The sequence below is a fragment of the Scyliorhinus torazame genome, chromosome X, assembly GCF_047496885.1.
Source record: "Scyliorhinus torazame isolate Kashiwa2021f chromosome X, sScyTor2.1, whole genome shotgun sequence".
Lineage (NCBI taxonomy): Eukaryota > Metazoa > Chordata > Chondrichthyes > Carcharhiniformes > Scyliorhinidae > Scyliorhinus > Scyliorhinus torazame.
Window position 1 is genome coordinate 6,199,447 of NC_092738.1, and position 25,579 is coordinate 6,225,025.

A 25,579-nucleotide genomic window follows, 5' to 3' on the forward strand; every position below is an offset into this window, starting at 1 on the left:
ACTGTACTCTTTAAGAGTACTCAATTCTCTCTTTTTTATTAAGGTGTAATTTAGCATGGCCAATCCACCTAGCCTGCACATTTTTGGAGTGCGAGAGCCAAGCAAACATGGGGAGAATGCGCAAACTCCACACGGACAGTGACCCGGGATCGAACAGGACTTTTGATAAAAATACAAAAACTTGATGGGCGGATTTATTTTCTCTAGTCTTCAGACCTTAATGTTAAAAAGCAACTGCACTCCAGTTTAGACCAAAAAGTCCCAGTTCCTCAGCTTCAATAAACGTGGAAATGGCAAAGAAGGGATAGTGGCATCGATCTGGCGAGATATCTGCTGAAGCGGTGGCATAATGGTATTGTCACTGGACTAGTTAACCAGAGACCCGCTCTGGGGACCCAGGTTCAAATCCTGCCACTGCAGATGGTGAAATTTGAATTGAATGAAATCTGGACTGAACAGTCTAACGATGACCATGAAACCATTGTCGTAAAAACCCATCTGGTTCACTTAATGCCCTTTAGGGAAGGAAATCTGCTGTCCTTCTCCGGTCTGGCCTACATGTGACTCCAGACCCACAGCAATGTGGTTGACTCTTAACTGCCCCCTCGAGGGCAATTAGGAGTGGACAATAAATGCTGGCACAGCCTGCAACCCACGTCACATGGACGACTTTAAAAAAATATATATTTTAAAAATCCCCAGCACAACTCTGCACTTTCAGGAGAGAAGGGAAGAAAATTGAGGGAAAGCTATAGTGTGGGTAAGAAAGCATCTGCTGACATCCTTTTGTTATCATAGAAATCTAATCAAGGAGTTTTGTGTAATAAAACAATGAGAGCAAGATATAGCCTGTCCCTGGCTTCAGACAAGTCATATACTAAGTTCTGGGAATAACTGTCCAGACAGATGCTTTGTGGAGTTCAGCTTTCACACTACAATAGTAGTAGGAGATTCAATGGTTAGGGGAATAGATAGGAGATTCTGTGGTCGCGAGTGAGACTCCCGGAAGGTATGTTGCCTCCCGGGTGCCAGGGCCAGGGATGTCTCGGATCGTATCTTCAGGATCCTTAAGGGGGAGGGGGAGCAGCCAGAAGTCGTGGTGCACATTGGTACCAACGACGTAGGTAGGAAAAGGGGTGTGGAGGTAATAAACTAGTTTAGTGAGTTAGGCTGGAAGTTAAAAGCCAGGACAGACAGAGTTGTCATCTCTGGTTTGTTGCCGGTGCCACGTGATAGCGAGACTAGGAATAGGGAGAGAGTGCAGTTGAACACGTGGCTGCAGGAATGGTGTAGGAGGGAGGGCTTCAGGTAATTGGAGCGCATTCTGGGGAAGGTGGGACCTGTACAAGCAGGACGGGTAGCATCTGAACCAGAGGGGCACCAATATCCTGGGAGGGAGGTTTTCTAGTACTCTTCGGGAGGATTTAAACTAACTTGGCAGGGGAATGGGAACCGGATTTGTAGTCCAGCAACTAAGGTAGCCGGTATTCAGGACGCCAAAGCGTGTAGTGAGGCAGTGGGGAAGGGAACACTGACAAAGGAGAGTACTTGCAGGCACGGAGATGGATTGAAGTGTGTATACTTCAACGCAAGAAGCATCAGGAATCAGGTGGGTGAACGTAAGGCATGGATCGATACTTGGGACTACGATGTGGTGGCCATCACAGAAACTTGGATAGAAGAGGGGCAGAAATGGTTGTTGGAGGTCCCTGGTTATAGATGTTTCAATAAGATTAGGGAGGGTAGTAAAAGAGGTGGTGGGGGTTCGAGGAGTATCAGCCTACTGAGGTAGTATGGGTTGAAGTCAGAAATAGGAAAGGAGCAGTCACCTTGTTGGGAGTTTTCTATAGGCCCCCCAGTAGTAGCAGAGATGTGGAGGAACAGATTGGGAAACAGATTTTGGAAAGGTGCAGAAGTCACAGGGTGGTAGTCATGGGTGACTTCAACTTCCCAAACATTGAGTGGAAACTCTTTAGATCAAATAATTTGGATGGGGTGGTGTTTGTGCAGTGTGTCCAGGAAGCTTTTCTAACACAGTATGTAGATTGTCCGACCAGAGGAGGGGCCATATTGGATTTGGTACTTGGTAATGAACCAGGGCAAGTGATAGATTTGTTAGTGGGGGAGCATTTTGGAGATAGTGACCACAATTCTGTGACTTTCACTTTAGTAATGGAGAGGGATAGGTGCGTGCAACAGGGCAAGGTTTAGCAATTGGGGGAAGGGTAAATACGATGTCAGACAAGAATTGAAGTGCATAAGTTGGGAACATAAGCTATCAGGGAAGGACACAAGTGAAATGTAGAACTTGTTCAAGGAACAGGTACTACGTGTCCTTGATATGTATGTCCCTGTCAGGCAGGGAAGAGATGGTCGAGTGAGGGAACCATGGTTGACAAGAGAGGTTGAATGTCTTGTTAAGAGGAAGAAGGAGACTTATGTAAGGCTGAGGAAACAAGGTTCAGACAGGGCGTTGGAGGGATACAAGATAGCCAGGAGGGAACTGAAGAAAGGGATTAGGAGAGCTAAGAGAGGGCATGAACAATCTTTGGTGGGTAGGATCAAGGAAAACCCCAAGGCCTTTTACACATGTGAGAAATATGAGAATGACTAGAGCGAGGGTAGGTCCGATCAAGGACAGTAGCGGGAGATTGTGTATTGAGTCTGAAGAGCGAGGAGAGATCTTGAACAAGTACTTTTCTTCTGTATTTACAAATGAGAGGGGCCATATTGTTGGAGAGGACAGTGTGCAACAGACTGGTAAGCTCGAGGAAATACTTGTTAGGAAGGAAGATGTGTTGGGCATTTTGAACAACTTGAGGATAGACAAGTCCCCTGGGCCTGACGGGATATATCCAAGGATTCTATGGGAAGCAAGAGATGAAATTGCAGAGCCGTTGGCAATTATTTTTTCGTCCTCACTGTCAATAGGGGTGGTACCAGGGGATTGGAGAGTGGCGAATGTCATGCCCCTGTTCAAAAAAGGGACTAGGGATAACCCTGGGAGACAGTTGAACGCGAATGTGCGGAGGCTTTTGAACGTTATCATGATGCCGGTGAGGGAGGGGGAGGCGGAGATAGTGGTGGCGATGGACGCTGAGAAAGCCTTCGATAGGGTAGAGTGGGGGTACCTGTGGGAGGTGCTGAAGAGGTTTGGGTTTGGGGAGGGGTTTGTCAGGTGGGTTAGGTTGTTGTATGAGGTCCCAAAGGCAAGTGTGGCCACAAATAGGAGGAGGTCCGAGTACTTTCGTTTGCACCAAGGGACGAGACAGGGGTGTCCCCTGTCCCCCCTGCTCTTCGCACTGGCGATTGAACCCCTGTCTATGGCACTGAGAGAGTCGAGGAACTGGAGGGGGTTGGTGCGGGGTGGGGAGGAGCCTAGGGTGTCGCTTTATGCGGACGACCTGCTGCTGTATGTGGCGGACCCGGTGGGAGGAATGCCAGAGGTAATGAGGATCCTTCGGATATTCGGGGACTTTTCGGGGTACAAGCTCAATATGGGGAAGAGCGAGCTGTTCGTAGTTCAGCTAGGGGACCAGGAGAGGGGGATTGGCGAGCTCCCACTAAAAAGGGCAGAGAGGAGCTTCAGATATTTGTGGGTCCAGGTGGCCAGGAGCTGGGGGGCCCTGCATAGGCTTAACTTTACAAAGCTGGTGGAGCAAATGGAGGAGGAGGTCAAGAGGTGGGACGCGTTGCCGCTGTCCCTGGCGGGTAGGGTGCAGTCAATCAAAATGACGGTGCTCCCAAGGTTTTTGTTCCTGTTCCAGCGCCTCCCCGTGTTTATCCCGAAGACTTTTTTCAGGCGGGTTAACAGGAGTATAATGGGGTTTGTGTGGGCGTGAGGGACTCCGAGGGTGAGAAGGGTGTTCCTGGAGCGGAGTAGAGATAGGGGGGGGGCTGGCGCTGCCCAACCTCTGTGGGTACTACTGGGCCGCCAATGCGACGATGGTGCACAAGTGGGTGATGGAGGGGGAGGGGGCTGCATGGAAGAGGCTGGAGACGGCGTCCTGTGTGGGTACGAGTCTGGGGGGCTGGCAACGGCGCCGCTTCCGCTCCCTCCAAGGAGGTATACCACAAGCCCGGTGGTGGTGGCGGCCCTCAATTTGGGGGCAGTGGAGGCGGCATAGGGGGGAAGTTGGGGCCTCGGCGTGGACCCCATTACGGGGGAACCACTGGTTCACCCCAGGAAGAACAGGTGGAGGGTTTTCGGGGTGGCACAGGGCAGGGATACGAAGGCTGGGGGAGCTGTTTGTGGACGGGAAGTTCGCGAGCTTGGGTGAGCTGGAGGAGAAGTACGGGCTCCCCCCGGGGAACACCGTCAGGTACTTACAGGTAAGGGCGTTTGCCAGATGGCAGGTGGTGGAATTCCCGCGGCTACTGCCACACACAGTACGGGACAGGGTGTTCTCGGGGGGGGGGGGGGGGGGGGGGGGGAGAGAGATCTTGGAAACTTACCAGGTGATGTAGGAGGAGGAGGAGACCTCGGTGGTGGAGTTGAATGGTAAGTGGGAGGAGGAGTTGGGAGAGGAGATCGAAGAGGGGACGTGGGCAGATGCCCTAGGGAGGGTGAATTCTTCCTCTTCGTGCGCGAGGCTCAGCCTCATGCAGTTTAAGGTGCTGCACAGGGCACACATGACCAGGACAAGGATGAGCAGGTTCTTTGGGGGTGAGGACAGGTGTGTTAGGTGCTCAGGGAGCCCAGCAAATAACACCCATATGTTCTGGGCATGCCCAGCACTGGAGGAATTCTGGAAGGGCGTAGTGAGGACGGTGTTGAGGGTGGTAGGATCCAGGGTCAGACCGGGCTGAGGGCTCGCAATATTTGGGGTGGCAGAGGAGCTAGGAGTGCAGGACGCGAAAGAGGCCGGATTTCTGGCCTTTGCGTCCCTGGTAGCCCGGCGAAGGATTCTCATTCAGCGGAAAGATGCGAGGCCCCCAAGCGTGGAATCCTGGATCAGCGATATGGCGGGGTTCATTAAATTGGAGAGGGTGAAATTCGCCTTGAGAGGGTCGGTACAAGGGTTCTTTAGGCGGTGGCAACCGTTCTTACACTTTCTGGCAGGACGATAGACATTGGTCAATGGCAGCAGCAGCTCCGGGGGGGGCGGGGTTTACTGTATTTTGTTTATATTATTTACACTGGAAGGGTCTGAGGGGTGTATACACCTGTTGTGTTAAGTCGGGGTGTTAATGTTAATTTATTATTTATGTACGGGGGGGAGGGGTTTGGGGGGTTGCTTTTTTAGATTGTGTTTTGTACTTAACCCTGTTGGGTTCTTTTTTCTTTCTCATTTTGTGATCGATATTTTATGAAAACATAGAACATAGAACGATACAGTGCAGTACAGGCCCTTCGGCCCACGATGTTGCACCGACATGGGAAGCCAAAAAACAAAAGGCATCTAACCTACACTATGCCATTATCATCCATATGCTTATCCAATAAACTTTTAAATGCCCTCAATGTTGGCGAGTTCACTACTATTGCAGGTAGGGCATTCCACGGCGCCTCCACTCTTTGCGTAAAGAACCTACCTCTGACCTCTGTCCTATACCTATTATCCCTCAGTTTAAGGCTATGTCCCCTCGTGCTAGCCATTTCCATCCGCGGGAGAAGGCTCTCACTGTCCACCCTATCTAACCCTCTGATCATTTTGTATGCCTCTATTAAGTCTCCTCTTAACCTTCTTTTCTCTAACGAAAACAACCTCCAGTCCATCAGCCTTTCCTCATAAGATTTTCCCTCCATACCAGGCAACATCCTGGTAAATCTCCTCTGCACCCGTTCCAAAGCTTCCACGTCCTTCCTATAATGAGGTGACCAGAACTGCACGCAATACTCCAAATGCGGCCGTACCAGAGTTTTGTACAGCTGCAACATGACCTCATGACTCCGGAACTCAATCCCTCTACCAATAAAGGCCAACACTCCATAGGCCTTCTTCACAACCCTATCAACCTGGGTGGCAACTTTCAGAGATCTATGTACATGGACACCGAGATCCCTCTGCTCATCCACACTTGCAAGAATTTTACCATTAGCCAAATATTCCGCATTCCTGTTATTCCTTCCAAAGTGAATCACCTCACACTTCTCTACATTAAACTCCATTTGCCACCTCTCAGCCCAGCTCTGCAGCTTATCTATATCCCTCTGTAACCTGCAACATCCTTCCGCACTGTCGACAACACCACCGACTTTAGTGTCGTCTGCAAATTTACTCACCCACCCTTCTGCGCCCTCCTCTAGGTCATTTATAAAAATGACAAACAGCAACGGCCCCAGAACAGATCCTTGTGGAACGCCACTTGTAACTGAACTCCATTCTGAACATTTCCCATCAACCACCACCCTCTGACTTCTTTCAGCTAGCCAATTTCTGATCCACATCTCCAAATCACCCTCAATCCCCAGCCTCCGTATTTTATGCAATAGCCTACCGTGGGGAACCTTATCAAACGCTTTACTGAAATCCATATACACCACATCAACTGCTCTACCCTCGTCTACCTGTTCAGTCACCTTCTCAAAGAACTCAATAAGGTTTGTGACCTACCCTTCACAAAGCCTGATCATATTATTCCTATCTAGATGATTATAAATCTTGTCTCTTATAATCCCCTCCAAGACTTTACCCACTACAGACGTGAGGCTCACCGGTCTATAGTTGCCAGGGTTGTCTCTACTCCCCTTCTTGAACAAAGGGACCACATTTGCTATCCTCCAGTCCTCTGGCACTATTCCTGTAGCCAATGATGACACAAAAATCAAAGCCAAAGGCTCAGCAATCTCTTCCCTGGCCTCCCAGAGAATCCTAGGATAAATCCCATCAGGCCCCGGGGACTTATCTATTTTCAACCTGTCCAGAATTGCCAACACCTCTTCCCTACGTACCTCAATGCCATCTATTCTAATAGCCTGGGTCTCCGCATTCGCCTCCACAACATTATCTTTTTCCTGAGTGAATACTGACGAAAAATATTCATTTAGTATCTCGCCTATCTCTTCAGACTCCACACACAACTTCCCATCCCTGTCCTTGACTAGCCCTACTCTTTCCCTAGTCATTCTTTTATTCCTGACATACCTTTAGAAAGCTTTTGGGTTTTCCTTTATCCTACCTGCTAAATACTTCTCATGTCCCCTCCTTGCTCGTCTTAGCTCTCTCTTTAGATCCTTCCTCGCTACCTTGTAACTATCCATCGCCACAACTGAAACTTCACACCTCATCTTCACATAGGCCTCCTTCTTCCTCTTAACAAGAGATTCCACTTCTTTGGTAAACCACGGTTCCCTTGCTCGACGCCTTCCTCCCTGCCTGACCGGTACGTACTTATCAAGAACACGCAGTAGCTGATCCTTGAACAAGCTCCACATATCCAGTGTGCCCAACACTTGCAGCCTACTCCTCCAACCTACCCCTCCCAAGTCATGTCTAATGGCATCATAATTGCCCTTCCCCCAGCTCTTGCCATAACTCTTGCCCTGCGGGGTATACTTATCCTTTTCCATCACTAACGTAAACGGCACCGAATTGTGGTCACTGTCCCCAAAGTGCTCACCTACCTCCAAATCTAACACCTGGCCTGGTTCATTACCCAAAACCAAATCCAATGTGGCCTCGCCTCTTGTTGGCCTGTCAACATATTGTGTCAGTAAACCTTCCTGCACACATTGTACAAAAAACGACCCATCTAATGTACTCGAACTATATCTTTTCCAGTCAATATTTGGAAAGTTAAAGTCTCCCATAATAACTACCCTGTTACTTTCGCTCTTCTCCAGAATCATCTTCGCCATCCTTTCCTCTACATCCCTAGAACTATTAGGAGGCCTATAGAAAACTCCCAACAGGGTGACCTCTCCTTTCCTGTTTCTAACCTCAGCCCATACTACCTCGGAAGAAGAGTCCCCATCTAGCATCCTCTCCGCCACCGTAATACTGCTCTTGACTAGCAGCGCCACACCTCCCCCTCTTTTGCCTCCTTCTCGGAGCTTACTAAAACACCTAAACCCCGGAACCTGCAACATCCATTCCTGTCCCTGCTCTATCCATGTCTCCGAAATGGCCACAACATCGAAGTCCCAGGTACCAACCGATGCTGCCAGTTCCCCTACCTTGTTTCATATACTCCTGGCATTGAAGTAGACACACTTCAAACCACCTACCTGAACACTGGCCCCCTCCTGCGACGTCAAATCTGTGCTCCTGACCTCTATACTCTCATTCTCCCTTACCCTAAAACTACAATCCAGGTTCCCATGCCCCTGCTGCATTAGTTTAAACCCCCCCAAAGAGCACTAACAAATCTCCCCCCCCCCCCCCCCCCCCCAAGGATATTTGTGCCCCTCAGGTTCAGACGTAGACCATCCTGTCTGTAGAGGTCCCACCTTCCCCAGAAAGAGCCCCAGTTATCCAGAACCTTTAATAAAAATTATTTAAAATTTTTAAAAAAAAGGGATTACCCCGGGAATTACAGGCCAGTTAGTCTGACTTAGATGGTAGGCAAAGTAATGGAAAGGGTACTGAAGGATAGGATTTCTGAGCATCTGGAAAGACACTGCTTGATTAGGGATAGTCAGCACGGATTTGTATGGGGTAGGTCTTGCCTTACAAATCTTATTGAATTCTTTGAGGAGGTGACCAAGCATGTGGATGAAGGTAAAGCAGTGGATGTAGTGTACATGGATTTTGGTAAGGCATTTGATAAGGTTCCACATGGTAGGCTTCTGCAGGAGGCATGGGATAGTGGGAAATTTGGCCAGTTGGATAATGAACTGGCTAACCGATAGAAGTCAGAGAGTGGTGGTGGATGGCAAATATTCAGCCTGGATCCCAGTTACCAGTGGCGTACCGCAGGGATCAGTTCTGGGTCCTCTGCTGTTTGTGATTTTCATTAATGACTTGGATGAGGGAGTTGAAGGGTGGGTCAGTAAATTTGCAGACGATACGAAGATTGGTGGAGTTGTGGATAGTGAGGAGGGCTGTTGTCGGATGCAAAGAGACATAGATAGGATGCAGAGCTGGGCTGAGAAGTGGCAGATGGAGTTTAACCCTGAAAAGTGTGAGGTTGTCCATTTTGGAAGGACAAATATAAATGTGGAATACAGGGTTAACGGTAGAGTTCTTGGCAATGTGGAGGAGCAGAGAGATCTTTGGGTCTATGTTCATACATCTTTGAAAGTTGCCACTCAAGTGGATAGAGCTGTGAAGAAGGCCTATGGTGTGCTCGCGTTCATTAACAGAGGGATTGAATTTAAGAGCTGTGAGGTGATGATGCAGCTGTACAAAACTTTGGTAAGGCCACATTTGGACTACTGTGTACAGTTCTGGTCGCCTCATTTTAGGAAGAATGTGGAAGCTTTGGAAAAGGTGCAAAGGAGATTTACCGGATGTTACCTGGAATGGAGAGTAGGTCTTACGAGGAAAGGTTGAGGGTGCCTTTTCTCATTAGAACGGAGAAGGATGAGGGGCGACTTGATAGAGGTTTATAAGATGATCAGGGGAATAGATAGAGTAGACAGGCAGAGACTTTTTCCCCGGGTGGAACAAACCATCACAAGGGGACATAATTTTAAGGTGAATGGTGGAAGATATAGGGGGGGATGTCAGAGGTAGGTTCTTTACCCAGAGAGTAGTGGGGGCGTGGAATGCACTGCCTGTGGAAGTAGTTGAGTGGGAAACATTAGGGACCTTCAAGCAGCTATTGGATAGGTACATGGATTACGGTAGAATGATATAGTACGGTTGAGTGATATAGTGTAGATTAATTTGTTCTTGAGGGCAGCACAGTAACATTGTGGGTAGCACAATTGCTTCACAGCTCCAGGGTCCTAGGTTCGATTCCGGCTTGGGTCACTGTCTGTGCGGAGTCTGCACATCCTCCCCGTGTCTGCGTGGGTTTCCTCCGGGTGCTCCGGTTTCCTCCCACAGTCCAAAGATGTGCAGGTTAGGTGGATTGGCCATGATAAATTGCCCTTAGTGTCCAAAATTGCCCTTAGTGTTGGGTGGAGGTGTTGACTTTGGGTAGGGTGCTCTTTCCAGGAGCCGGTGCAGACTCGATGGGCCGAATGGCCTCCTGCACTGTAAATTCTATGATAATCTATGATTAATCTAGGACAAAGGTTCGGCACAACATCGTGGGCTGAAGGGCCTGTTCTGTATTTTTCGATGTTCTATGTACACCGTTAGTTCTTGTAAACATTTGAACCTTATGTAATTATTGCATGTATTTATTTCTCTCATAGTTAAAGCACTTGTATCTTGTGTATTGATTCTAGGTGAAAATGGAACAAACATGACTGCCAGCGACTTTGAGTTTCTGCTGCAATGGAGAGAAAGGATCACCATGCTAGGCGAAATGATCTGCAGTGGTCAGAAAGAAGCAAAATCCATGGGTATGTGAAGGCGCAGCAACAATTGTCCCATCACAGCCATGCCCAGTTTGATCAGATAGGACAGCCAGTTACCAGACCTCGCTGTGATGATAAAACAACTGATTTTCCAAACTATTCCTGTGGTGCCCGGTGCGATGGTGCTGAGTCAAATCGGTATATTTCAGAACGCGTCCATCCTTCTCATGGGAATACGACCTGGCAAAGGACAAGTCACCAACCAGTAAGAAATACAGACACAGGGAACTGTACGCCAGTGACCTTGTCAAATTGGAATCTTGGTGATGCTAGCTGTTTTGATCACACAGAACCATCTTCAGATCAACTCTTAGATGAAGAATTGAAAACGCTGAATATGGAAGGGTTGAGCTTCCCCTGTGGACATCTGGATTTTACAGAGCAGATGCCATCTCTGTATTGTTCTGGCATATCCGGTGATAGGTGTAATCTTCAAAGCCGAGAGACGGAGCTGGCCAGCAGTGAGAAGCCATATACTCTTTCTGATGGTATAACTGATCATAAAGGTGTGACTGAGAAAGATTCACGAGAGAATGGGTGTCTGTCCTCCATCCATCAGAGGAAAAGCTCTGCCTGTACTCATGGGTTTTTGGAAGGATGCTTTCAACCAGGCAGCTATGGAGACCACAGCTACCCCTTCAGGGCGGATGACAATCTGTCTTTCCTTGACAATTTAGACTGTATTCGTTCTGTCAATGCTTCTCAAGAAGATGGGATAGATGAATGTGAAGAATTCAATGAAGATGAAGGATTGGATGAAAACCCGGTGAAAATGATGGAAGATATCAGCTACCCTGTGAAGTTCACCAGCAGGAAAAGCAGCAAACGGCAGAGAAACAAATCCACAAAAGACACCTGTGATAAGGAGGATGCAAGGGAGCATGTGAAGAAGAATGGCAAGACTTCAGCTGCTAATAAACAGAGGCACATGAAGGCTGAGAGGAAGCGGCAGCACGCTGACAACAGGGACAGATTAAAGAGCGGTGTACAGAAACAAACTGAGGAGCTGCTTTGGCGATGTGTTACCTATGTGAAAATCCTAATGGATGTCATTCTTTTCGTGACCCACAAGTGTGGAGAGTACGTGGAAACAGGGGGCAAACTTGTGTATTCATGTTGCCAGATACAAAAGGAAGATTTTAAATACCTAAAGGGCAGTGCAAGGACCTCGTGCATGTGGCTGTTTAAGCGGGCAAAATCAGGGTCAGAGAAGCTTAGATGGTTTTGCTTTTCCTCGATGAAGATGACTATAAAGTTTTTTAAAATGCTGCTTGCTCTGCTTTTTCTCGTACTAATGTTATTTATAGGATGTTTACGGCTCTGCTACAAATATGGAAAGTCTGGGGTTTCCAGGATATTTCAGAAGTTACCCATATGGGGCAGGGAAAGCGTTCCCCATTTTCCAGCTGTCCGCTTTCTGCACAGCTTGTGCTCGTCTATAGCAGAATCTAGGACTTGGAATTATTTGAAAAGACTGTGGGAGAAGTTGAAAATGCGGTCCTGGCTAACTGGTAAATGGCGGACTGCAGGCCAGTCTCGAGCTTCATCTCCATCCCCCAAGTCACCCAGTGCAAGTAGATACCAGCCAGATCATGAGGTGAACCGGCTGCTGGCAATGGCTGATATACCGGAGGAAGACCTGGATCCTTTTAAAGTTCTGGGCGTGGAGGTAATGGCCACTGATGCCGAGCTGAAAAAGGCTTATCGGCAGTTGGCTGTACTGGTGAGTTCTGCATGAAAACATTTAACTAAAAGCCAAATTCAGCTGTCTGACTCCAGTTAGTTCCATTTGACTGATTACCAGAGCCAACGTTCTAAGTATTGTGAGTATCTAAAATTTGTTCCTATTTTCCATCTCCTGGGATTAACCCTGTGCCAGTTTTGGTCCTACAGCTCTGGGTAATCTTTTTTAAATGCCCAGTAGTTACACTAGAAGATGGTGCTAAGGTTTATAGCAATTTAAAAGGCAGTATGTCTTGTGTGCTGGTGGTCTACCATATCCAAGGAAGGAGCTGCTGATCTTTAATGATAACTAGGATCAGAGGGCTTGTCAACTATTCCATCTGGTAGTATCTCGTATCCAATTCTAGTAGAGGGGATTGAATAATGATTAAGAGCTGGAACGCTGGTAGGTTTGTTTTTGTTTTGCTCACCTCACTCACCGAGTTCATTTGTAGTAATCGGCTGTGCTAATGGACTGAACCCATTGCCAGGCTTTGCCTCAGAACCATTGGAATAGGGATGGGTAGTGCTTATCATTTTGCTATTCAGTCAGTTAATTGATCCAACCATCTTGGTCAGATATTTCAAACTCTTGACTTCCTAATGTTACGTAAGCTAACCCAGTAATATTTTTCATTTGATGCAGCACCATCTGTGGGATTGCTCAATTTGTTCAATGTTTGGTTGAGAACATGCTAGTACCCCATAGAAAGCAACAATGTGCATTTATATAGTGTCTTTGTCGCACACCAATCACCCACGGCAGTCAGCAAAACGGGCACCAAACCACAATGTCTGCTCTCACATTCTGTCTGCGCAGTGATGTAACAGCAGTGCGTGGTTTGTTTTTCCTGTGTCACTAGGGAGTCCTCGGCCTTGTTTCTGTTATTACAAAAAGGTCCGTGGTGCTCAAGAAGGTACTCTGAATACCAGTTATCGAATCTTCTGTGCACCAGTGGCCAAGGTCTGGTAGACAGCAGAGAAAGTGATTGGCAGTGCCCACTTTACTGGCAGTGATGAGGCAATTCCCCTCAAAAGTCACAACCGGCAACATTGGAGGGAAGTAAATGTGCAATCAGACACTTTAAACCAGCATTCTGTGAATAAACAAGGATTTGCATTTCTATAGCGCAGTTCACAACTTCGGGACATTCCAAAATGCTTTACAGCCAATGAAATACGTTTGAAGTGCAGTCACTGTTGTAAATTAAGATGTGCGGCAGCCAATTTGCGCACAGCAAGCTCCCACAAACAGCAATGTGATAATGACCAGACACCAGATCGTCCTTTTTCATGATGTTGATTAAATATTCTGCAGTACACCCGAGGTAACCCCTACTGCTCTTTGAAATAGTGGCTATGGGATCTTCCCCGTCCATCTGGGAGGGCAGACAGGCTCTCTGTTGAATGTCTCCTCTAAAGGCTGACAGTGCCACACTGGAGTGTCTGCCTGGATATTGTGCTCAAGTTTCTGGAGTGGAACTTGAACCCACAAACGCCTGACTCTCAGGCAGGAGTGCCATCAACTGAGTTGTTGCTGACAGCTGGAACACTGTTTTGTATAGTGAAATGCCTTTGATCAGCAAAAGTAGTGTGTTCATGTCTAACGTCACTGCATGATGCTTTCTGCATTAAATTGGAGCATAATGACCTTGACTTTGCAGGAGCAGGGCATCTCGTGCCATGACCAGTTTTTGATTTCTTTCCCCCCCCTCCCTTCAGCTCACTTGTTTTTGCACTATGAATTGCTGGAAATGTGAGCTGATAACTGGGGCAATGGGTAAACATTGAGGCCAACAAGTCCATCTTCTTAACCATTGAGAATGATGCAGAGGAAGGTGAGAGAAGGAAATGGGGCGAATTAGGCTCAAATAAGATACAGAAAGAAAGAGAAAAAAATGTTTGGATTTAGAGAAAGGAAAATAAGGAAATAACTTGAATTAAAAATGTTTTAATCTGCAGGAATGCGAATCCACCGTTTCAGTTACTCCCTGTTGAGTGACATTGCAGGAATGTAAATCTCATCATTAAAAGGATCCTTAAGCTGTTAAATATCAGCCCTAACTTTCTGCGGCAAGTTCAATTTGCTTTAAAGCGCAAATGCAGCAATTTCTTGAAGCTCTCGGAGAGTTTGACAGCAAGCTAACAGCGAAACAGCGCAAATCGTCTGGCAGCTTCTGGCTATTCGCAATTTGCCTCTGCAAGATGCCTGTTTTTTTTACACGCTAATAACAGTGAGCGCATCAAACTGGCCATTATTTTCCCAGTGCATTCTGGCTCAGTGTTTCAGCGGAAACAGCAGTTATTTATTATTTTAAATACAAAATAAATATGAGAAGGTTTCTCTGCCCCCTCAAGTTCTCACCTTTCCTGTTTTCAAGTTTTGCTGATGTACTTTTGCTTATTCTGTTGTTGCGGTTAATGTAGCGTTTCTGCTGCTGTGGCTAGTCACGTATCTGTATCAGAAGGCATTTAAAAAAAATATATATATATATCCCTCTTCAGTCAGCATTGTACTTGGGACTATTGGGACTTTACAAAACACTTGCTCTTCTGGACTCTCATTCAAATATGAAAGTAGGAGTTGGGATGTCTTGTTGAAGTTGTACAAGACATTGGTAAGACCACACATGGAACACTGTGTTCAGTTCTGGTCACCCTATTATAGGAAGGATATTGTTAAACTAGAAAGAGTGCAGAAGAGATTTACGAGGATGCTACCAGGGCTTGGATGGTCTGAGTTACAAGGAGAGGCTGGATAGGCTGGGACTTTTTTCCCTGGAGCGTAGGAGGCTTAGGGGTGATCTTCTTGAGGTCTATAAAATAATGAGCATAGATAAGGTAGATAGTCGACATCTTTTCCCAAAGGTAGAGGAGTCTAGAACTAGAGGGCATAGGTTTAAGGTGAGAGGGGAGAGATACAAAAGAGATCAGGGGTAAATTTCTTCACGCAGAGGGTGGTGAGCATCTGGAACGGGCTGCCAGAGTCAGTGGTAGAGGCGGTTACAATTTTGTCTTTTAAAAAGCAGTTGAGACAGTTAGATGGGCAGGGTGGGTATAGAGGGATATTGGTCAAATGCGGGTAAGTGGGACTAGCTTAGTGATAGAAACTGGGCAGCAAGGACAAGCTGGGCCGAAGGGCCTGTTTCCAAGCTGTAAACATCTATGACTCTCGTTGGAAAAAAAAGGGGAATTCTCAATCGCAAAATTCTACAAAACCAGACCGAATGCAAGATTCCTTTTTATATCCGAGATCTGCAGTCTGATTGGGTTCCGAACAGGCCTCCCGAATGTAGAGATTAGACTGTAGCTGTGAGATTGCAGTCTCCAATCCACAGGTCGTTCCTACCCTGTAATAATGTGGCTGAAATATGGGCTAACTTGACAAATGCACTACTTTTCCTTGCTGCTAGTAGCCACCTTTCTTTTCAGAATTTGTTTTACAGTTCTGTGTAGCTGATTTAAAAATAACTCTTTTCCGAACAGGCCTCCCGAATGTAGAGATTAGACTGTAGCTGTGAGATTGCAGTCTCCAATCCACAGGTCGTTCCTACCCTGTAATAATGTGGCTGAAATATGGGCTAACTTGACAAATGCACTACTTTTCCTTGCTGCTAGTAGCCACCTTTCTTTTCAGAATTTGTTTTACAGTTCTGTGTAGCTGATTTAAAAATAACTCTTTTCTAACAGTAGTAACCAGGTTGACCTGAGCAGAGTTTGGTTTGGGGTGTTTTATTTCCCTTCTCTCTCTCTCCTTTCAGTGCTGTTATTCATGACAATTGGTGTACTCTGCAATTCTGGTCAGAGATAGTCAAAGGGAGAAGCCTAGGGAAGGAATTGTGGTTGGCCGATTGTAAGGTATCGTGCATGGCACAAAAGTAGTAGCTAACACCTTTTTTAAAAATGGACTTATAACAATGCTAATGTTATCAGAGAGGGAAAGGTTTACAGTTGATTATGGGGAAATGGGATTGTGCTAAGTATTATAAGTGGCCAATTATCATGTTTTTATTGCACACACTGGGGTGTGGTAGGGTGTTGTATGCAGTTTTACTGGTCCTGATATTTAGAAAGCTGCGAACGTTGCCCTGCCAACAAGCGGGTCCTGATCCACTAGTGTAGCTTTCAAAGCTACACAAACATACAGTTTTAATCTCGAGTTGGCATCAAGGCAACTGATCTTACATGGTAGCTGACATATGTAATTGGTTACATAGCCTCCAGCAGCTCGCTCCCCTGTCTCAGCAGTGCCCTTTATATTGTACAAATTACTGAGTGAACATTTATGGACGGATCTGTGTGAATGCTGTATATGGTTACCTAAAATTGATGATCCACTGTGGGGCTCGAAGGTTGTTAATGTTCTATACAAGTCATGTTTTTTCACAACTTGCAGAATGACCTCCCAACACAACCGTTTTGCCAGCTGTAGCACCATCCTGCTTTCTGCTCTAGTGGTGTGATATCCAGTGGCCATGGTACAGAGGGAATTTAAAATCAGACAGCGCGGTAGCATAGTGGGGGCAGCACGGTAGCATTGTGGTTAGCACAATTGCTTCACAGCTCCAGGGTCCCAGGTTCGATTCCGGCTTGGGTCACTGTCTGTGCGGAGTCTGCACGTCCTCCCCGTGTCTGCGTGGGTTTCCTCCGGGTGCTCCGGTTTCCTCCCACAGTCCAAAGATGTGCGGGTTAGGTGGATTGGCCATGAGAAATTGCCCTTAGTGTTGGGTGGGGTTACTGGGTTATGGGGATAGGGTGGAGGTGTGGGCTTGGACGGGGTGCTTGATGGGCCAAATGGCCTCTTTCTGCACTGCACATTCTATGATGCTGTGATTTTGTACTGTACATTTGTTCCATTGAGGAATGAAATTAATAACATTTCTCGGATGCCCTTAAAGGTTGAGGTTGGGTTTTCATCCCCAATCTATATTCCTGTCTAGATTCCAGAATGAATGAACATTGCTACAATAGATAAGTAGGTATTTGTTCATTCCATTCCTGAACATTTTGATTAATCTGTTCCCAAAGCTGATGACTAAATATCTGGCAGTCCTAGTGGGGGTTCATTTATTGCAATTTCCATTTGGAATGTTTTAAGTTTTGAAAGTGTACAGGTTTTTTTTTTTTGTTAAGTTGGAAAGGCATGTCCAAAAGTTTAACATTTGTGACCACAAATGTCTCACTGGAAATAGCAACTTCTCTCTGACTGATGGGTGGATACTACCGAGCCACTAAACACCCTGATTACACACAGTCATGTTTGTTCAAAAATAACATTAAATTGAAGCAAGAGGAAGACAGCAAATATCCATTTTAATATGAGAAAAGGTAAGCAAGAAGTTGTCTTTATGCAGCACTTTTCGCTGCCTCACTATCCAGGATGCTTCATCGTGAATTAAATGCTTTTACCTGCAGCCACTGTTGTAATGTAGGGAAATGGACAGCAAGATGATCTTTTCTGGGAAATTGGTTTGAGGGATAAATCTTGGGTAGGACAACAGGGAACTCCTTGTTGTTCCACTAAGGTTTTGTGATCTTTTACACCTACCTGAGAAGACGGATTGGGCCTCCTTTTGTATCTTATCCAGCAGATGACACCTGTCGTGCTGCATTGTTTGAAAGTGTCAGCTTTGGCTGCGTTCCAAGTCTCTGGAACTGACTCGGAGGTGAGGATGCTCTATCACTGAGCCAAGATCAGATCGAGCCACACTTATTCTACCCAACCTTTATACACCACCCTCCCCAATCACAAGTACCATTAACTTCACAAAGGTTAAAATGGGATAAAAGGAAGGTCTAAAGTGTGCCTTTTACACAATTACAGCAGTTAAAAACATCAGTCTCCCTGAAGTGTTGTGAGCTATTTGCACCTATTGAAAAAAGAGGAATGCTTCTACAGAGCAGGCCTACTCCACCTAGTTAAAGCATGTTAAGAGTTGCTGTTATGTAGGCTGGGAGCTACTAATATAGACTTGTCAGCTAATGCTCAATAAGCCATGCATCTAGAAAAATGTCCTCCTAAATGTTTTTCTGTTGTGTGGCCTGTTTGAGTGGAAAGTATCTTTACGTTTTTTTAGTGTATCTTGAACAGGACAACCTATGAGCAGTCTGCGGCACTTTTCCATATGCTGCTTGGCCAGGCACGTAACTTATAAGGTGCATTGCACCGAGACAAAGACGCCTCATCACGAGGCACTAATATGCATTTGAGGTGTACAATGAGACATCTTTGACCAGTAATTCCACTTTATTAATCATCGCTAGCAAAATTCCACAAGGTAATATCAAGCACACTCTTTTATGATTTGAAAGAAGATGCGTCCCTGACCTCCTGTTGAAGGTACGCTGATTTCTGCAATGAGTTCGTGCAGCTCTGTATCGGAGGACTCTTCACCATCTCTGGGTGTCTCTTTATTTCCACCTCACTGGTTCAGGGTCCTTTCTCTGGTTTAGCAGTAGGTTTGTATATAATGTGATACAATGCTTTGCTGTAGAGCAGTGGACTTGACAACCTATAACAGTATTTTGGTGAGTCTCACTATTTCAAATTAATAAATAATGGAATTTAGAGTTTAAAACATTAATAATTGTAAAATAATTTCTGTAACTGGTGAACTTTCTTGAGTAACAGTCTTCATTTCTGACCCTAGATAGCATCAGCAGATTGTTCAGCTCTAGAGGGACCTAATATCGTGCAACCCTCTAGCCAGTGTCACTGAATAGTAATCGGAACAGTGAACCCCAGCTGATGTCTTTTTGTTTCTTCGTCCCTTCTTTCCTTGCGCGCTGCACCTCCCTCAAAAGGGACAGTGTGCTGAGGTGAGTTGTAGCATTCCATTGGCTAAAATTAAATAATAGCACCGACCGATGAGTAAAGCTGGGAGCTTCCTGGTTTGTTGCAGGCCCTGAAGTGGTACTAATACAGTTACCCATCAAGGAACCTGCGGTTTGTAAACTCTGATTTTAGTCATTTACTTCCACCCAAGATTTGTAGGATGAGCTTTAGTTAAATAATTTTCTTTTATTAATGAAGACTGGCAAGCCTGGATTTGAGTGAAATATCACCGGTTGTAGCTGAGCAAGGTACATTAGGTTGAGACACTGTCTTTTAAAGTAATCCCCCCCATTGTGATTGCAGGTTCATCCTGACAAAAACCAACACCCACGATCAGAAGAAGCCTTTAAGGTGGTGCGAGCAGCGTGGGATATTGTGAGCAATCCTGAGAGAAGGAAGGAATATGAAATGTAAGCAAAATTCAGTGCTGCAATCCAGACATATCCATGTGGCCTCTGATTCTTAACTTTTTAGGGTCAAAATTTACCTTCTATTTGGTATTTCAACATGTTTTGAACTACTCAAATCTGATTACTGTTCGTAATTTTTCAAAAAGTTTACCATTTTGATTGATTTAGGGAGTGACAATCTGCTTGAACGTGTTGCCAAGTTTAATGTTTTTTAAAAATGCCTCGAGGTTCATTCAGGATATCGCCATTTTAACACCGGACTGGGTTTAAGCACAGCTCCGACCAATGGAATTAAAGTTTCCTCGCTGTTGGTTGCAAGAGTCCCTGGTGAACGGAGTTTGGACAGATTTGACTGAGTTTCTATTCCTACGTCACAAAACTGTCTGTAAACTCCAACTCAATTAACTTGTCAGTCTCTGCAGAGAAGTCATACAGATGATTTGGAAGCACTTGATGTTGAAGCTGGATGCAAAGGTTTGCCCATTCCCCTGCACTGCTCGGCACAAAAATCCACTAGAACATTCGCCTTAATGAAAGACAACAGGCAGGATTTTCCGGCCCTTTCCCACCGATGGGATCTTGCCGAAGGCGACTCCTCACACCGAGCCATACAAAATGCCATAGGCAACCAATGGGGAGCCACTGCGGGCCCCGCCCAAAATATTACGTGGCTATTCAAATGTATACCTAATTCGCCCCAGGTAGGCCTACTTTACTCCTGTTTCATTACTTTTCTCTCTTTATTTTTACAACCTCTTTCCATTTTACAAGTATCTAATTTAGTTCAGCGTTTCTGATTGAGGGAGGTTGTGAGTAAGTCATTTTAGTACTCCACACAGAAGGCTATGCAAAGGGAGACTGCATGAGGTGCCATACCTGCTATTACTTTGTGCTACTTGTGCTGTGCAAAAGCAACCTGAAGCGATTGGCCCCATCATTTTCTTGATCTCCAAACGGAAGCGGTGTTTTCCTGTTCGGATCCCACGGCATAATTTGAAGAAGAGCAAGGGCGTTCCATCCTTTCTCCTGGCCAACGTTGATCCCTCAAGTGGCCTAATCAAAACCTGATCATCTGGTTGTTCATTCATTTGCTGTTTGTTGGGCCTTGCTGCGCGCAAATTGGCTGCTGCATTTGCTTTATGACTGCACTTCTTCAAAAAAAAAGTAATTTGTTGGTTGTAAAGCACTTTGGGCCATCTTGCAAAAGGGATGCGGTGTGGGTAAATGCAACTTCTCTCTTGTGTAACTTCTCAATTTATCAAAGCTGCCTTTCCCCAGGGATGGGTACCGAAAGCACGTTGTAAAGAGGTTTGTATGGAGTCTTTGTTTAGATTCTGCGGAATTGTAGAACTCAAGTTTAGGTTTCATCGACTTATTGCCCTTGATTTTGTTCCAGGTATAACTGGATGCTTTTGTGTTCTTATTTTTTAGCAAACGGGCCGCAGAGAGTGAGTTACATCGGTCCATGAATGAGTTTCTCACCAAGCTCCAGGATGACTTAAAGGAAGCCATGAACACTATGATGTGCAGTAAATGTGAAGGAAAACACAAGTTTGTACTCTCATTTATCTGTTCAATAAATGTAAAGTTAGGTGATGTTTGTTTTGTTGATCTCCCCTCCAGTTTTCCCATCTTCCTTCCATCAAGGTGCAAACTCTGGCTGGCATAAGATTCCATGGATAGCAAGTGCCCTTCCATACCTCATTCGACTGACCATCATGTGAGCCTGGATGTTGAATATTAGTCTATTCAACCATAGTGGCTCACATCTGAGACCAACATCTGTCTCCAGCAATACTAGTCATGCATGGTAACCCGAATTGATGTAATTTCTCACACTGAGGCCAGTTGCAGTATACTTAGATTGCTCTTACTCCGAAATGCAGATTTGTCAGTTTCCTGTCCGATTGTTTTCATTTTTGTATGTTTTAGAAGTTGGTCATCAGCTAACTGACCATGGCACCGAGATACAGGAAGTCATTCAAATGGGGGGAGAAAAAGGAATGTAGTGATAGTAGGGGGCAGTATAGTCAGAAAGATTGAGACCATCCTCCTGCGGCAAGGAGCTTGAGTCCAGACGGCTATGTTGCCTGTCCAGTTCCAGGATTTGGGACATTGGGTCCTGAGTTCGGGGCATTGCTGGAGAGGAATTTGCAGTAGGAGGGGAGGATCCAGTTGTCGTGGTCCACAAAGGCACCAACGGTATAGGCAGGACAAAGAAGTATGTTCTGCATAATCAGTATAAGGACCTAGGCACCAAATTAAGAAGTAGAGCTTCCAGGGTCATAATCTCTGGATTATTACCTGAGCCACGTGCAAATTGGCATAGGAAAAATCAGACTAGAGGATGGAAGCGTGTTCAATGACTGTGGTGTGGGAGAAGTGGGTTCCGGTTTGTCGGCCAATGGTATTAGTACTCTGGGAAGGAGGGATCTGTGCTGTCGGAATACTCTACACCTGAACTGTGCCGGGGCTGGTGTTCTTGCGAGCCACATTACTAGGGAATTAGAGAGGGTTTTAAACTAAATAGTGGGGCAAGGGTTCAAATTTGGGAAGATGTGGTAAATCAAAGAGCAGAGACCAGGCAAAAGAGATTATGGGAAATGAAAAGCAGACCGTGACAGGACAGGATAGAGAGTGCAAATCTTTTTTCTTTTTAATAAATCTTTTTAAAAATTTAGAGTATCCAATTATTTTTTCCAATTAAGGGGTAATTTAGCGTGGCCAATCCACCTACACTGCACATCTTTTGAGTTGTGGGGATGGAACTCGCGCAGACACGGGGAAAACGTGCAAGCTCCACACAGATAGTGACCCAGGGCCGTGAATCAAACCTGGTCGGTGCCGGAGGCAGCAATGCTAACCACTGCGCCACTGTGCTGCCCTAGAGAGTGCAAATCAGCGGATGGGACTCGAGGTTACAAAAAGGATAAAACTGTATCTGAATGCATTCAAAACAAAACCGAACATAGGAATAAATAAATGTGATTTGTTAGCCGTTATGGAGACATGGCTGCAGAAGGACATGGATTCGGACCTGAATATTGAAGGGTACATGATATTTAGGAAGGACAGGAAGTGAGGAAAAGGTGGAAGGGTGGCTCTGTTAGTTGATGATGGTATTAGCACAATGCAGAGGGAGGACCTAAGATCAGGAAGCCAGGATGTGGAAATAGTTTGGGTAGAGATGAGAGATAGTAAAAGTAAGAAGTCACTTGCGGGAGCCGTGTACCGGCCCCTTAATAGTAACCACATGGTAGGGTGGGGTGTCAAGGAAGAAAGTAGTGGGAGCTTGTCAGAAAGGCACGGCGATAATCATTGGAGATTTTAATTTACATGTAGACTGGAAAAATCAGATGAGCAAAGGTGGCCTAAATGAAGAGTTTTTAAAAAAAAAATAATGTTTATTAAAGGTTTTCATAAAATATCAATAACAAAATGAGAAAGAAAAAAGAACCCAACAGGGTTAAGTACAAAACACAATCGAAAAAAGCAACCCCCCAACCCCCCCCCCCCCCCCGTACCTAAATAATAAATTAACATTAACACCTGACTTAAGACAACAGGTGTATACACCCCCTCAGACCCTTCCAGTGTAAATAACATAAACAAAAATAAAGTAAACCCCCCCGCCCCCCACCCCCCGAGCTGCTGCTGCCATTGACCAATGTCTATCGTTCTGCCAGAAAGTCTAAGAACGGTTACCACCGCCTAAAGAACCCTTGTACCGACCCTCTCAAGGCGAATTTCACCCTCTCCAATTTAATGAACCCTGCCATATCGCTGATCCAGGATTCCACACTTGGGGGGCCTCGTATCTTTCCACTGAAGGAGAATCCTCCGCCGGGCTACCAGGGACGCAAAGGCCAGAATTCCAGCCTCTTTCGCCTCCTGCACTCCCGGCTCCTCTGCCACCCCAAATATTGCGAGCCCCCAGCCCGGTTTGACCCTGGATCCTACCACCCTCGACACCGTCCTCGCTACGCCCTTCCAAAATTCCTCCACCGCTGGGCATGCCCAGAACATATGGGTGTGATTAGCTGGGCTCCCTGAGCACCTAACACACCTGTCCTCACCCCCAAAGAACCTGCTCATCCTTGTCCTGGTCATGTGTGCCCTGTGCAGCACCTTAAACTGTATGAGGCTGAGCCTCACGCATGAAGAGGAAGAGTTCACCCTCCCTCGGGCATCTGCCCACGTCCCCTCTTCGATCTCCTCTCCCAACTCCTCCTCCCACTTACCTTTCAACTCCACCACCGAGGCCCCCTCCTCCTCCTGCATCACCTGGTAAGTTTCCGAGATCTTCCCCAATCCCACCCACCCCCCCGAGAGTGTCCTGTCCTGTACTGTGTGTGGCAGTAGCCGTGGGAATTCCACCACCTGCCGTCTGGCAAACGCCCTTACCTGTAAGTACCTGAAGGTGTTCCCCGGGGGGAGCCCGTACTTCTCCTCCAGCTCACCCAAGCTCGCGAACTTCCCGTCCACAAACAGGTCCCCCAACTTTCGTATGCCTGCCCTGTGCCACCCCGAAAACCCTCCACCTGTTCTTCCTGGGGCGAACCGGTGGTTCCCCCATAATGGGGTCCACGCCGAGGCCCTAACTTTCCCCCTCTAAATGAAGAGTTAATTGAATATTTTCAGGATAGTTTCTGGAGCCAACCAGAGAGCAGGCTATATTAGACCTGGTATTGTGCGATGAGATGGGAGTAATTAATGATTTCCTAGTGAAGGTGCCCCTTGTAGCAGCGACCACTGGAGTTCGGAATAGTAAGAGGCAGCGTGATTGAAATATATGAAATCCTGAGGGGGGTGGGGGGGTTCTTAATTTAGAGTACCCAATAAATTGTTTCCAATTGAGAAACAATTTAGTGTGGCCAATCCACCTACCCTGCACGTCTTTGGGTGGGGGTTCTTGACAGGATGGATATGGAGAGGATGTGGGAGATTCTCTTGTGGGAGAATGGCATGAACGTTCCCTATAGATTATATGACTTTATTTGAACACCTCCATTTCATTGTTATTAAGTACACACTGAAATTAATGAATCCTTTTTTTCAAATGATCTTTGCCAGATGCAGTTAGCTGTTCAGCCCACCTACTTGTACCTTCTGGTCAGGTTCCTGTTCCTCTCCGTTTTGCTTTACAATTCCATCCCAAAAACCCCTGACCTGTTTAGCTCCCAGGCCAGAGGAGAGCTATGCATAGAACATAGAACATAGAAAAATACAGCACAGAACAGGCCCTTCGGCCCACGATGTTGTGCCGAACCTTTGTCCTAGATTAATCATAGATTATCATTGAATTTACAGTGCAGAAGGAGGCCATTCGGCCCTTTGAGTCTGCACCAGCTCTTGGAAAGAGCACCCTACCCAAAGTCAACACCTCCACCCAACACTAAGGGCAATTTATCATGGCCGATCCACCTAACCTGCACATCTTTGGACTGTGGGAGGAAACCGGAGCACCCGGAGGAAACCCACGCAGACACGGAGGATGTGCAGACTCCGCACAGACAGTGACCCAAGCCGGAATCGAACATGGGGCCCTGGAGCTGTGAAGCAATTGTGCTATCCACAATGCTACCGTGCTGCCCTTAAGAACAAATAAATCTACACTATATCATTTTACCATAATCCATGTACCTATCCAATAGCTGCTTGAAGGTCCCTAAAGTTTCCGACTCAACTACTTCCACAGGCAGTGCATTCCATGCCCCCACTACTCTCTGGGTAAAGAACCTACCTCTGACATCCCCCCTATATCTTCCACCATTCACCTTAAATTTATGTCCCCTTGTATTGGTTTGTTCCACCCGGGGAAAAAGTCTCTGACTGTCTACTCTATCTATTCCCCTGATCATCTTATAAACCTCTATCAAGTCGCCCCTCATCCTTCTCCGTTCTAATGAGAAAAGGCACCCTCAACCTTTCCTCGTAAGACCTACTCTCCATTCCAGGTAACATCTGGTAAATCTCCTTTGCACCTTTTCCAAAGCTTCCACATTCTTCCTAAAATGAGGCGACCAGAACTGTACACAATACTCCAAATGTGGCCTTACCAAAGTTTTGTACAGCTGCATCATCACCTCACGGCTCTTAAATTCAATCCCTCTGTTAATGAACGCGAGCACACCATAGGCCTTCTTCACAGCTCTATCCACTTGAGTGGCAACTTTCAAAGATGTATGAACATAGACC

General features: G+C 46.2%; 1 protein-coding gene across 3 annotated transcripts in view; it reads left to right on the top strand.

Annotated features, from left to right (window-relative positions):
* dnajc14 (DnaJ (Hsp40) homolog, subfamily C, member 14) overlaps positions 1 to 25,579 on the top strand; it is a 65,839-nt gene that overhangs the window by 16,369 nt on the left and 23,891 nt on the right. For all 3 annotated transcript variants that reach the window (XM_072493748.1, XM_072493746.1, XM_072493747.1), the window contains exons 2-4: positions 10,283 to 12,137; positions 19,275 to 19,381; positions 20,813 to 20,932. In XM_072493748.1, the coding sequence (XP_072349849.1) occupies positions 10,332 to 12,137; positions 19,275 to 19,381; positions 20,813 to 20,932 (2,033 nt within the window). In that variant the 5' untranslated portion in view covers positions 10,283 to 10,331. The remainder of the gene's footprint in view (positions 1 to 10,282; positions 12,138 to 19,274; positions 19,382 to 20,812; positions 20,933 to 25,579) is intronic.